Source organism: Narcine bancroftii, chromosome 2, assembly GCF_036971445.1.
Source record: "Narcine bancroftii isolate sNarBan1 chromosome 2, sNarBan1.hap1, whole genome shotgun sequence".
Taxonomy (NCBI): domain Eukaryota; kingdom Metazoa; phylum Chordata; class Chondrichthyes; order Torpediniformes; family Narcinidae; genus Narcine; species Narcine bancroftii.
The window spans coordinates 230,272,433-230,286,259 of NC_091470.1; the positions used below are offsets into that span (position 1 = coordinate 230,272,433).

Here is a 13,827-nt window from a genome sequence, read left to right on the forward strand (position 1 = left end):
TGTTATTTGCTGGACTCATAATAATTTTGGGAGCAAAGTTATGATTTTGCCTGAAGTATGGGTCCATTGAAATCTGCATGTAATTTTTAAATATGACCACTACAAGAACAAAGAAGTGCACAAGATCATATTCTCCTGCTGTCCATTCGACTATGTCATTTGACTGAAGATTCAATTTAACAATTAATGATGCTCACAAAATCCAAGGTTAGTTGTACTTACTCAAAGCCTCAAAATTATAACCAGTTTTTCAGATTTTTTTTAAAAACCATACTTTTTTTTGTACCATAAAATCCCATTAACCAATTCAAGCAACTGGAAGCCTCAAGCAATCAGCAAACTAAAAACACAGAAAATAAATAGAGAAAAAAAGGCATTTAAAATTGGCATTCCTTAGCAGTGAGCTCACCAAGCCATGCAAAATGCAATCTCAAGCATCCAGAAAATTCACTTATCTGGCATCTACCAATCTCCAAAGGTGCCAGATACAGGGGCTTTAGTGCAATTATCCAACCATTTTCTTCTCCAGTCCCCAAAGACATTAGGCCATTTTATGCCATGCCTCTGCCAGGAGGCAGACTACAAGCACAGAGGAAAAACTTAAAACTTATCATTCAAGCAAGGAGCAGCCATAAAAAGGCTGCTCTTGCATTGCATTCATATTGAGCAAAGCCTCGTAGCACCTTCTGGATCTGATGGAGGAAGGACGACTGGTGCCGTAGCGCCATCCATCATAAATACGAGGCAGAGCAATGGCCATCTTCCCTACCCATAATCCCCATGCAGCTGGAACTGCTGTGCTTCCCAGAACAGTTCCAGCTCTGCCACGTTTTGAGCCACAGAAAGCAGTTCTGAAGACTGAAGTGATCCAGTGAGGCTGCCCTGACGGCCCTCACTGGCTTGAGAGGTTCATGAATGGAGAGGGGTTAGTGGGGTGATGGGTCGCGGGCTAATGGCGTCATCAGCCCACCCCTAACCAGCTGCTTGCAGTGGCTTTATATTCGAGCCGGGCGGCAGAGCGCTGCGCTAAGTCAATTATCCTTCCCAGTGAAGGGTTGGATTTGGCACCTCGGAGATAGCCACATGCATTCAAAATGACAAGTCTCTAGGCGTAAGGGCAGAGAACCTCCGTCTTTACAGTCAGGCATTTTCCTTGCTTGAAAGAGACTATTGTATGCTTTATTTAATCCATTGTTACAAAACACATTTTAAAAATGGAAGTGAATCCATGACTCCGGCAAATTTTCACACAAGGAGAAAATGCAATTAGTTGAATGCTTTCCTTGATCCCGGACTGTTTACGTCAATTTTGATTCACTATATTCCATTAAAACTTGTGGGATATTGGAAGAAAAATAGACTTTGCAGAACAGAGCCACAAACAGTCTGAACTCAGACTTTGGTGCTCCATTTGACCACTGTTGCCAAAGTTGTGGCGATGCTACATCAAGAAAGGCAGCATATCACAGTGCAAACATTTCACAGTAAAACAGTTTTTGTGGTTCACTGTTCATTCAGAATAGTAGCAGAATGAAAAGGGCATGGCCTGGGTGTCATTGAGGATTAGAGGCTGCTTTCTAAAGGCACCACCTCTTGCAGATGTCCTCGATGGAGTGAAGACTGGTGCCCATAAATTAGGCTTACTGGCCTACAGTGTTCTGTTTTTTTTTAAAATGTCTCCCTCCCTTCTTTAAAAAGTGGCATGAAAATTGAAATTTTTCCAGTCCTCCAGAACAATTCCTGACAATGAAACGTGACAGATCACAATCTCTTCAGTCCTGGGCAGGAGCCCAGGTAACATCACCACCCCCCCCCCCCCCCCCCACCCACCCCCTCAGCTTCCCGTCTACTTTCTCCTTAGCAATATTGACTACACTCACTTCTACTCCTAGACTTCCTAAAATTCTGGCATGTTGCTATTGTTTTCGCATTGAACACTGATGCAAAATACCTATTCAGTTTATCCATCATTCCTTTATTCCGTTACCCCTTCTCCAGCATTATTTTCCAGCTGTGTGACACCCATTCTTATAGTCTCCTCTGCCACGTTATTTGGGAGCTTATTATATTTCATCTTTTCTCCCCTTATTGCTTTTTTTTTTAATTGCCTTCTGTAGCTTTTTAAAGCTATTCAATCCCTCCAGCACCCCAATAATTATTGGAAGACTGTATGCCCTCCCTTTTGCTTTGTCTTTGACTCTCCTTGTCAGCCATTGTTGCTTGATCCTCCCCTTAAAATGCCTCTTTGGTATGATTCTATCCTGCATCTGACGAATGCTTCCCAGCAACTCCTGTCATTCTTACTCCATCGTCTTACACGGGGCATGGCCTTCCAATCAACTTTGGCCAGCTCCTCTCTTATACCACCGCAGTAACCTTTACTCAATTGTAACATTATGGTTACAATGATGCCGAGGTGTACTCTTCGGCTAGTGAAGAGAATTCTATCACAAGCTTGACTTTGTAGGAAGTGAGGGAGGAGTATCAGGAGGCAAGTCACTGCAGGTTACCCAATCTCAAACCAGCATCTATAACCATAGTTTATGTGGCTGGTCCCATTCCCTTTCACGCAAAGAAAAAGCCTGACTGTAAAGGTGGAGGTTCTCTGCCCTTGCGTTGGGAGACTTACCTTGAATGCACCGTAGCCAGCTCCAAGGCGGGCGCCGCCCTAATCTGCGGGGCGCCGCCCTAATCTGCGGGGCGCCGCCCTAATCTGCGGGGCGCCGCCCTAATCTGCGGGGCGCCGCCCTAATCTGCGGGGCGCCGCCCTAATCTGCGGGGCGCCGCCCTAATCTGCGGGGCGCCGCCCTAATCTGCGGGGCGCCGCCCTAATCTGCGGGGCGCCGCCCTAATCTGCGGGGCGCCGCCCTAATCTGCGGGGCGCCGCCCTAATCTGCGGGGCGCCGCCCTAATCTGCGGGGCGCCGCCCTAATCTGCGGGGCGCCGCCCTAATCTGCGGGGCGCCGCCCTAATCTGCGGGGCGCCGCCCTAATCTGCGGGGCGCCGCCCTAATCTGCGGGGCGCCGCCCTAATCTGCGGGGCGCCGCCCTAATCTGCAGGGCGCCGCCCTAATCTGCGGGGCGCCGCCCTAATCTGCGGGGCGCCGCCCTAATCTGCGGGGCGCCGCACTCCGCCAACTCACAAATGGCTAGTTATGAGCGGGCAGATGACACTATCAGCCTGTGACCCATCTCCTCACTTACCCTTCTCCTTCGGTTAACCCCCTCAAGGCAGGGGTGGCCATCAGGAGAGGGGCAGACAGTGCAGGCTATGACAGCCTCACCAGGCCACTTCAGCCTTCAGGGCTGCTCTCTGCAGCTCAGAACACGGCAGAGAATTGGCTGTCTTCCCTACTCTTAATCCTCCACGCAGCTGAAACTCTTCTTGGAAACACAGCTATGTGGAAATTATGGGAAGGGAAGACAGCCATTGCTCTGTCACTTATTTATGACGGGTGGTGCTACGGCACCAGGCACCCTGCTTCTATCGGCTCTGGAGAGCGCTACAAGGCGCTGCTTGACATGAATGTTGTGCAGGAGCAGGCTTTTGGGCGGCCCCATGAAAGGTAAGGTTTTGTTTGTAGCCGGCCTCCAGTTGGTCTGGCACAAAGGGGCCTACTGACACATAGGACTTTTCTTTCTGCCTCGCAAACTGCAGTGTGAATTATATAACTACCTCCTCAGGTTTTTTTTTTAAAAAAAGCTTTTACTCCCTAATCAAATTAAGTTCATTGCACAGCACCAGATCCAGAATGGCCTTTTCCCCTCTAAAAAGGCATCTTGCAGCATTCCACAAATTCATCATCTTGGAATCCAGTGCAAACCTGATTTTCCCAGTCTCCCTGCCTATTGAAGTTTCCCATGATCACGGTGACATTGCTTTTCTTGCATCCTTTCTAAAACTCCCGTTGTAATTTGCACCACATGTCCTGACTGCTCTTCAGATCAGATGATGGCCAGCCTGGGTGGAAAACTGTGGGTGATATGTCTTGTGCCTCCTGCCCTTTCTCTTATTGACAGCAAGGGTCTTGGGTTTGGGATTAATTGCCGTCAGAGTTTCATCAGTGAGTGATATTGAACACACCGGTGATGCTGCCAAGAAAAAAAACGTTTAAGATGTTGGATGGGATACCAAAACAAGTTTCAAGTCAAATTTATGGTCATCTGATTGCACAAGCATAGCCTGACAAAACTGTTTTCTGGCCCTTGGTGCAAAACATGCAGACACACAGACAGACAATACATATGCAGGACAAGTATTCATATATACAAATAAATAAAGCTGCAAATATGAGAGTCTCAGTTAGTGTGAGCAGTTCCTTTTTTAGCATTCTCACTGCCTGTGGGAAGAAGCCATTCCTCAGCTTAGTGGTGCTGGCTCTGATCCTCTTACATCTCTTCCCCAAAAGCAGCAGCTAAAAGATGCTGTGTGCGGGGTGGAAGGCATCCTCAATGATTTACTGCACCTCTTCAGGAAAGATCCTGGTAGATTACAACGATGGGAGTGGGGACGGTGGTAGGACTCTTATGGTCCTGCGGATTTACCTCCAATCCATTTATCTGCAGCCACAGTCCCACAATGTGCTGCAGCTGGCCAGGGCAATCTTTTTAGAGCTCCGCAGAAGGTTGACATAACGGTGGCCTTGCCTGCTTCAGTCTACTCAGGAAGTTCAGTCGCTGTTGTGCCTTCCTGACAAGTGAGGAGATGTGTGTCCACAGTAGGTCACTAGTTAAGCGAACTCCAAGGAACTTGGTGGTTTCCATTCTCTACTACAGAGTTGTTGACGATCCTTGGTCTGGTCCCGTCAAAAACCTGCAGTGTCGTGGATGATGCTGCATTCCTGAATTTTTGTTGAGGTGTACTCTTCGGCTAGTGAAGAGAATTCTATCACAAGCTTGACTTTGTAGGAAGTGAGGGAGGAGTATCAGGAGGCAAGTCACTGCAGGTTACCCAATCTCAAACCAGCATCTATAACCATAGTTTATGTGGCTGGTCCCAATGAATCCTTGTTAACTACACCCAGAGGGAGGATGGCAGGACCCTTGTTGGCAAAAATGTCACAATGTCAGGAGTGGAGTTGGTCAGTCTTTCTTATTGTAGGAGGTCACTACCCAGAACTCAAGGCACGAATGCTCCTTGCCATTCCTCAGGTCCTGCTATATGCAGGCATGGGAGGGCTCATTTAAAGCCACAGAGCTGTTACCATAGAAATAGGTTATTTGGTCCACTATATCTATCCCAATCATGCCTGTCTATACTAGATCCCACATATGTGTTAATTCACATCCCTCTACGCCAGAAGTGGTCAAACCGCAGCTTACTAGCCACATAACCATATCACCATTTACAGCACAGAAACAGGCCAGTTCGGTCCTACTAGTCCATGCTGAACATCATCTCCCATCCAGTCCCACTAACCTGCATTCAGCCCATAACCCTCCACACCTATCCTGTCCATATATCTATCCAACATTTCCTTGAATATTACCATCGATCTCACTTTTTCCCTTCATACTTTTGAATACCTCTATCAAATCACCCCTGAACCTTCTATGCTCCAAGGAATACAGCCCCAGCCTGCTCAACCTTTCCCTGTAACTCAAATCCTGAAACCCTGGTAACATTCTCGTAAACCTCTTCTCTGTTCTGTTATAATGTGCAGCTTGCAGAACGTTGTTGGCTAAGACAGCAACCATATGAGCCGGTGCTTACAATGGTTAATTTTAGTGGGCGCGGCGTGCGATCTTGTGATTGTGCCTCTCAAACATCTGAAGTTTATCCTATGTGGCCCTTGCATTAAGCAAATTTGGCCACCCCTGCTCTATGCCTTACTCATTGAAGTACCCAAAGAGGAGTTGTAGGTGCTACTGAGCAATCATCAGTGAACATTCCCAACCAAGAGGACAGCCCAAGAAGCACTTGCAGTGATGTCCCAGGACTGGATTGATTCACCATTAAAAACATGAACCATCTTCCTTCATAGGGCACACGAGTCTTTGATGTCACATTCAGCCAAATGCTACTTTGCAGTTAACTCTCATCGGACCTGTGGGATTAACCTCCGGTCTCCGTTCAAACTGAGCCTTCAAGGGCTGGAGCAGAGTAGCCGACAAAACCCGAATGAGGCATGTGTGCACAGTTGATTTGTGAATGGGTGCTTGGAAGCACTGTTGTGAAAGTCAAATAGCATATGGAACACGACAGCACAGTAAAGGTCCTTCAGCCCACAAAGTTGAGTTGTCCTATATAAACCTACTAAAAAAAAGATAAACCTTCCATGCCTGTGACCATCTAAGAGTCTTTTAAATGTTGTTATTGTAGCAGCCTCCTTCGCTATCCCTGGCAACACATTCCAGGCACTGCCACAGTGTAAAAAAAACTTTAAGGGAAACTTTCCTCCCCTCACCTTGTACAGGTGCCCTCTGGTGTTTTCCACTCTTGCACTCGGAGAAAGATGCTGGGTGTCCACTCTATCTATGCCTCTCATAATCTTGTAGACTTCTATTAAGTTACCCCCTCATTCTTCACTCCAAACAGAAAAGCCCCAGCTCTGTAAACTTTGCCTCAAGACATTTTCACCAATCCTTCAAAGGTGGACAATGGCCTTGTCACCAAATGGCCTATCCAAGTTCAAAACAAATCGATTATCTGGTCTGTTAATACTCCACTTCATTAAAACCACACGGACTCCTGATAGTTTCAGCTTTCCTTGTACAACACAATGTAAAAATAGACTCAATGCTGAAGAAAAAATTTAGAGCCGACCAACAAGGTCCTGCAGAAGGTAGAACCCCAAAATAAAAATATAAACAAAATGCTAGCAACAGCCAGGCAGCAAATGAGAGGAGGGAGGCAGAGTTAATACTTGAAGCAGATTTTGTTTCTCAACTGTTTCTTTCCCCACAGATACTGACTGATGCATTGAGTATTTTCAGCATTTTCTAACATTTCTTTCGCCCCTTTTAGCGTGCTGCAGCGGGAGCAGTGCTGGTTGTGTATCTGGGGCAACGCGCAGGAGTAGAAGCGCACATGTGCTAGTTGGAACGGGGGGGGGGGGTGGGAATGCATACATTGCAGATGTAGGAGGAGAGACAGCGTCAAGATCACCCATGTGGCGGAGAACCAATGAGAAAGTCATTGGGGTTTGGTGAGATGAAGAAGCAGTTGTAGCAGCTAAGAAAAATAAAGAGGGTCAACTCAATTTTCTACTGAAAAACAAGTGATTATGTTCTTTTGATTGTGCATATACCAGGTAACTTATAGCTACTGCAAGTAGCTGTCATGTGAGAAACAAAAGCCAGTTCTGGGCCAGTGTGCAGATCATCCCTGAAAATGCTGCAAAACCCCTGCTATAGTTTTGATAAGGAACTTTATACCTGCACTGGAGGAGCTGGAAGAGCTCTTCCCACACAGTCCTGAAAAATCAAGGAAAAGCTCAAAGTTGGTAGCCCCTTGGATAGCCTGATCCACTGTTGTGTGCTGTTATACCACACACCTTCAGTCTGTAAATGAAGCCTTGTTCTACATTATTCTTACCTGCTATACCAATTCCTTGCCACTATTTCATCAATCAACCCTGACCATCCTGTTATGTGATAATGACACTGGAGAACAATTTCTCCCCCCCCCCCCCCCCCCCCCCCACAAAAGGCTTGCTTTCTAAAAAAATTTGGGGATTATGATAGGCAACTTCAAACTAAACACAAATTTCAGATTTGCTGCATCACGTAGGAAGTTGGAGAAACATTAAACAAGTTTTATTGAATTCAGCTTAACAATGCTGACACATTACGTTAGTTCCACTGACCTAAAAATATTTTGCTATTTTTGTTTGTACTCTGCATCAGATGCCCCTCATGTCAGTGTTCAACAATAGTCAGCCAGCTTTGGATTCCAGTTGCCCTGATACCACTTTTCCATGGTCGTAATGTCCTGGTGAAACCTTTCACCATGTTCGTCACTGACTGTACCAAATGCAAATGCAGAAAATGAATTTTCAATGACATGTTGCACTTCGTGTATGCTTGAAGTAGACAAAATATGACAGGAAATCACAAAAATTGATTATCTAAAAAAAAATGAAGATGGTTCATAATCAGCTTCCCAAAATACATCCAAAAGTGTTCAGGATGCATAATCTCCATTGTCCAATGTAATTGATAGTAATAGCTAATTTACAACCCCTATTCATGCTCTGATGCACTAATTACAGAGAGGTCAGTTGGAATTCAATCACTCTAATGTTATTTAAATTATAAATGATCCTAACAGGAAAATTCAAGTTCTTCCCGATTATGTTCACATAAATCTCTATTAAATTACACTTATAATGCAAGACTCCATAATCTCATCAGAGACAAGCCTTAATAGTGACTTTTTCTCCCTCCCCCCTCCCTCCTCCCAAGCCACCACCCCACCCCCCCCTCATCCATTTTAGGTATACAATCTAGGTTGCATTAATTCAGTCAGACAAAAGTGTATATCATGGCTATTGTGATTTATGGTGTGAAAAATAAAAAATTAAAAAAAAAGAGAGACAAGCCTTAATCTGCTGAAAGTGCATTAACACCAGTTCCAGATTTAAATGTCACGAAGTACTGATGCAACACATGGTCTGCATGATAGAAATATAAAGTTTTAGCTATTGAGATGCAAAACTATATCTAAACTCAGAAGTAAACACACACTTCCTTCTGGAAAAAGTAAACACTTACATCATTGTCATGTACAGAGGTGTCAAAGCTCAGGTCAGGAAAAAAACTCCAAAGGGTTGTTAACTCGGTCTGCGACATCACAGGCACCAGACTTCACGCCATCCAGGACACCCACAAGAGGCGGTGTTTTACGAAAGCAGTCTCTATTTTCAAGGACCCCCTCACCCCCAGCCCATGCCCTCTTCACTCTGGTCTCATCAGGAAAAAGGTACAGGAACCTGAAGACGAGCACACAGCGACACAAGGACAACTTCTTCCCCTCTGCCATCAGATTCCTGAATAATCAATGACACTACTTCACTTTGTCTTTTTCTTGCACTATATTTATTTATTTTAAAATGTGATTTAAAGTAATGTTTGCACCATGATGCTGCTACAAAACACATTTTGCCACAAGTTCATGACAATAAACTAATTCTGAAAAGTAATTAAAGAAATGGAGATAAACAGCTGCCTAATTCAGCAATTCTGAACACCACCAGAAGTGTGGATAAGCTCCCCAATTAGCATCACCAGCATTGCCGCCACTGACAAAAAGTATCACCATGAAAAGCTGAAGGAAATATCCTCCAAATCAGTCCATCTGAATAGAAAGTGTTTAGGACAGGTAAAGGAAGCTTGTGCAGACAATTTTTAAACACCATGTCCGATGAAGCCAGGGAAAGGAGTACAGTATTTAGTACTTTTTGCAGCCTTTGTTACCATTCTGCCACCTTACAGCAAACACAATCCCCCATCCTCGGACAGACCAAACATTCAGGGTCAAAGCACGGGTTTAACCTTCAATCTGCACAGATCATTGATGGTTTGACAGTTCTTTGGCTCAAAGAACACGAGCAAGGTCGTTATCACTCACTTCCCATGGTCGCGTCTACCCGGTTTGCATGACAGAGAAACAGGACACTCGACTCAGCACGAAAATGCCCACACGAGATGGGTGTCTCGCCGCTTCATAGCGCCTGCCTAAGTGTTTCCCAAACCTCTGGAAGTGAGTCACTAGCGACACTGCATTGGTTTTAATCGCCTTAAATCCCCTTTAAAGTTTCCTCCCCTCATCTTAAAACTATGCCCACCTGTTTCGGATACCCCTGCCACAGGGGAAAAGTGTTCCCCAACACTCAGTCATTCTGTATCTATACCAAGTTCTTTGGACTTTGCCTGATTGTCCCCATACAATCACAGCATCTGCACACGTTCGTGTTTCCCTCCCTCCCCCAGCCACGCACAGCTCTCCTCCCAACCCCCCCAGCTCCTCTCCCCCCCAGCTCCTCTCCCCTCAACCCCTCTCCCCCCCGCCCAGCTCCTCTCTCCTCAACCCCTCTCCCCCCGCCCAGCTCCTCTCTCCTCAACCCCTCTCCCCCCGCCCAGCTCCTCTCTCCTCAACCCCTCTCCCCCCGCCCAGCTCCTCTCTCCTCAACCCCTCTCCCCCCGCCCAGCTCCTCTCTCCTCAACCCCTCTCCCCCCGCCCAGCTCCTCTCTCTCCCCCCGCCCAGCTCCTCTCTCTCCCCCCGCCCAGCTCCTCTCTCTCCCCCCGCCCAGCTCCTCTCTCTCCCCCCGCCCAGCTCCTCTCTCTCCCCCCGCCCAGCTCCTCTCTCTCCCCCCGCCCAGCTCCTCTCTCTCCCCCCCGCCCAGCTCCTCTCTCTCCCCCCCGCCCAGCTCCTCTCTCTCCCCCCCGCCCAGCTCCTCTCTCTCCCCCCCGCCCAGCTCCTCTCTCTCCCCCCCGCCCAGCTCCTCTCTCTCCCCCCCGCCCAGCTCCTCTCTCTCCCCCCCGCCCAGCTCCTCTCTCTCCCCCCCGCCCAGCTCCTCTCTCTCCCCCCCGCCCAGCTCCTCTCTCTCCCCCCCGCCCAGCTCCTCTCTCCCCCCGCCCAGCTCCTCTCTCTCCCCCCGCCCAGCTCCTCTCTCCCCCCACCCCCCCAATTCCTCTTCCCCCAAACCGCCCCCCGCCCAGCTCCTCTTATCCCCCGCCCGCCTGACCCGGCCCGCATCTCCCCCGCCACATGCTTGTTGCCTGACCTTGTGCCGCAGCCACGGACTCGAACCTCTGCAGCTCCCTCAGCAGACTGCTCCTCTCCTTGGCGCGCAGGCCGTACACGAAGTCGCGGGCTCCTTGCGCCGTGTGGAGGGGCTCCCCTCGCTCCTTGGACGAGTGAGTGCCATAGCCCCGTGGGCAAGGAGCCGCCTGGGCGGCGCCCGGGCGGGCGATGAGCGGAAGAGGGGCGCGGATCCCGCTGCCTCCCGACTCCAGGCTGGACCACAGGCGAGGGCACGGGCGCAGAACTCTCCTTAGCAGCATGGCGAATGCAGAATCGGGTGCCAAACGCCTTGCAAGGCAACAGCCGGAGCTCCTTGCACTCGGTCACCGAGCGGCGACGCCACCCACATGTCACACTGCCGGCGCCACGATCTTAGTTCGAATCCACTGTCCAAACGCTCTGGGTCACCCTGCAGGTGACAGCCGCCGGGGAGGAGTGGCGCGCGTGCTCGCTTTCAGCCCGCCTCCTCCCGCCCGCCACGCGAGGCGTTGTGGGAGTTGTAGTGCCGCCGCTCGGCATCCACGTTGCTGAAAGGAAAGGCGAACCGCAGCTCCCGGCATTCCGTGCGCACTACCCCACCCAGCGCTGCACACCGCTGTCAATCTCGAGAAGCCGGAGGAGCGGTGTGGAACTTGTGGGTCAAAGGTACAACTATCCCGTCTGGGTTCATGGTGTTATTTGCACAGGGCGTTTGCTCCACGTTCTGACGTTATTCACGCCTATTCCTAAATAAAAATGCGGAACACTTGCTGTTTCTTTTCAAGTTCATTAGATTTTTATACATGAAATCACATACAACCCTGAGATTCTTTTTTCTGTGGTCTAGATACTTAATGCTAGTGCAACAAAAAAGCTGTACTCAACGTCCACATAAACAAAGAAATATAAGCACACTGTGCAATACAGAGAGAGAATAAGGGGCAGAAAAGTTTTTAAACGAGTCCCTGATTGAGTTTGTTGTTGAGGTGTCTGATGGTGGAGGGGTACCAGCTGTTCCTGAACCTGGTGGTGCCAGTCTTGTGGCACCTACATCACTTACCTGAGAACAGAGCTTGTGCCAGCTGCTGTGGATCCTTGATGGTCGCTGGTGCTCTCCGACGCCAGTGTTCCCTGTAGATGTACTCCATAGTGGGAAGGGTTTTGCCTGTGATTCCCTGGGCCGTGTCTCCACTATGTTTTTCAGGGCTTTGAGCTCAGGGGTATTGATGTCTCCGAACCAGACCATGATGTAGCAGGTTAGCACACTTCTCACCACACATCTGACTACAAATACAACCAGACAAAACAGTGTTTCTCTGGACCTTGGTGTTCACATATACATACAAAAAATACACTGTACATAAAATCACATATGCATAAAGATAGAATTTTAAACAAATAATTTGGAGTGTTTTACTAGGTTACATCAATCTCACAGCCTGCTGGAAGAAGCTATTTCTCAGCCTGGCAGTCCTGATTTTTATGCTCCTGTACCTCCTTGATGATAGTGGTTTAAAGATACAGTGTGCTTCATGGAAAATGGGCCTCTCTAATTCTTTAGCCTTATTTAAGCAATGCTTCAGCATTGCAATCTGGAGTTCTTCATTTGGGGTATAGAGCAAGTCAGTCTTTGGCACTGAAATAATGCTGAAATTATTCTATTACACTATCTATCGAGAAGGAGCATTAGTAACATTTCAGGTCATCGATCATTTATCACAACTCATCCGTTTTATTGATGCTATCAAATACTGAAAAGTTTAAAAATTAATAAATTAAGTTATAAGTGAGTGGGCAAGGGTCACATTGGAAAATGTGAAGTCATCCACTTTGCAAGGAAAAATAACAAATTGGACTCATTTAAATGGTGAAAACTTGGGAGTGCTTGTACATGAACCAAGAATGCAAATTGGATGTTGGCCTTCATCGCGAGAAGGGATTGAATTTAAGAGCAGGGAAGTCCTCCTTCAATTTATACAAAGTTCTGGTGAGGCTACACCTGGAGTACAATGTCCAATTCTGCTCTCCCTACTTGTGTAAAGTGGGAATGCAGAGAAGATTCACCAAGTTGATTCTGATGATGATGGGTTAGACTCTGAGAAGAGGTAGAATAGTCTGGCACAATACTCATTGGAGTTTAGAAAGACGAGGGTGAATTTTATGGGATATACAAATTATGAAAGGAATAGATAAGATAGAATCAAGGAAGTAGTTTCCACTGGCAGGTAATACTAGAGCAAGGGGACATCAAGATTTTGGGGAGTAAAGGAGCTTTAATGTAAGTGGGCTTCAAAACCCTATAAAGAGAAAGAGAGTATTGAGGGGAGTCATGTGATGGAGTAGTGGCCGGACGGTGAACTCCAGCCATCTCCAGAAAAGTCGGAAAAAACAAAGGAAAACACAAAGGCACAGAAAAAAAAGTTAAAGAAAAGTGAGTATAAAGGTGGAAAGAAGATGGCGACAAAAAAAGAAAAATCGAAATCAACGGTAAGAAGAGAGGAAGAGAAGACAACGGAAGAAGAAGGAGAAGGCTTAACCTGTTCGAAGAGGCCCGCGGTGGAGAGAGAAACCCGCTCCCTCAGGTCGGTAGAAACTGGACTACAAAAATGGCTCGCTGAGCCGAGTAAAAGTGCGCAACCGCGCATGAAAAAAAACACACCGACGGGAGGGGTGACCAGCTGGGGAGTCGATCTCCACAGCCGGCAACGACAGCTGCAGAACACCTGCAGCAAGAAGAGAACACAGAAGACAATGGAAACAAGAAAGAAGAGAAGAAAAGGGCAACAAAGAAACAACAGATGGCCAACCCAGAGGAAGAAGAAGAGGAAGAGGAAGAGTACAGTGAAATAGAAGAAGAAGGGAAAGGCAAGATAAAAGATTTACTTTCTCTTATTAAAGAATACATGGAGTCATTTAAAGAATGGCAAACACAGGAATTTAATGATTTAAGAAGAAGAATAAACAACACAGAAGAGAAAATGAATAAAATAGATATAACCTTAACAGAAATGGGAAAGAAAATGGACAAGATGGAAGAGCGGGCAGTAGCAGTAGAAATGGAGGTAGAGGACTTAAAAAAGAAATTAGAGGAATCTAATAAA

General features: G+C 47.3%; 1 protein-coding gene across 1 annotated transcript in view; it reads right to left on the bottom strand.

Moving 5' to 3' along the window:
- tmem65 (transmembrane protein 65) overlaps window positions 1-11,242 on the bottom strand; it is a 53,468-nt gene extending 42,226 nt beyond the window's left edge. Inside the window, exon 1 of the mRNA XM_069920513.1 lies at window positions 10,728-11,242. Coding sequence (XP_069776614.1) covers window positions 10,728-11,007 — 280 coding nt within the window. The 5' untranslated portion in view covers window positions 11,008-11,242. The remainder of the gene's footprint in view (window positions 1-10,727) is intronic.
- Between the last annotated feature and the right edge of the window lie 2,585 nt (window positions 11,243-13,827).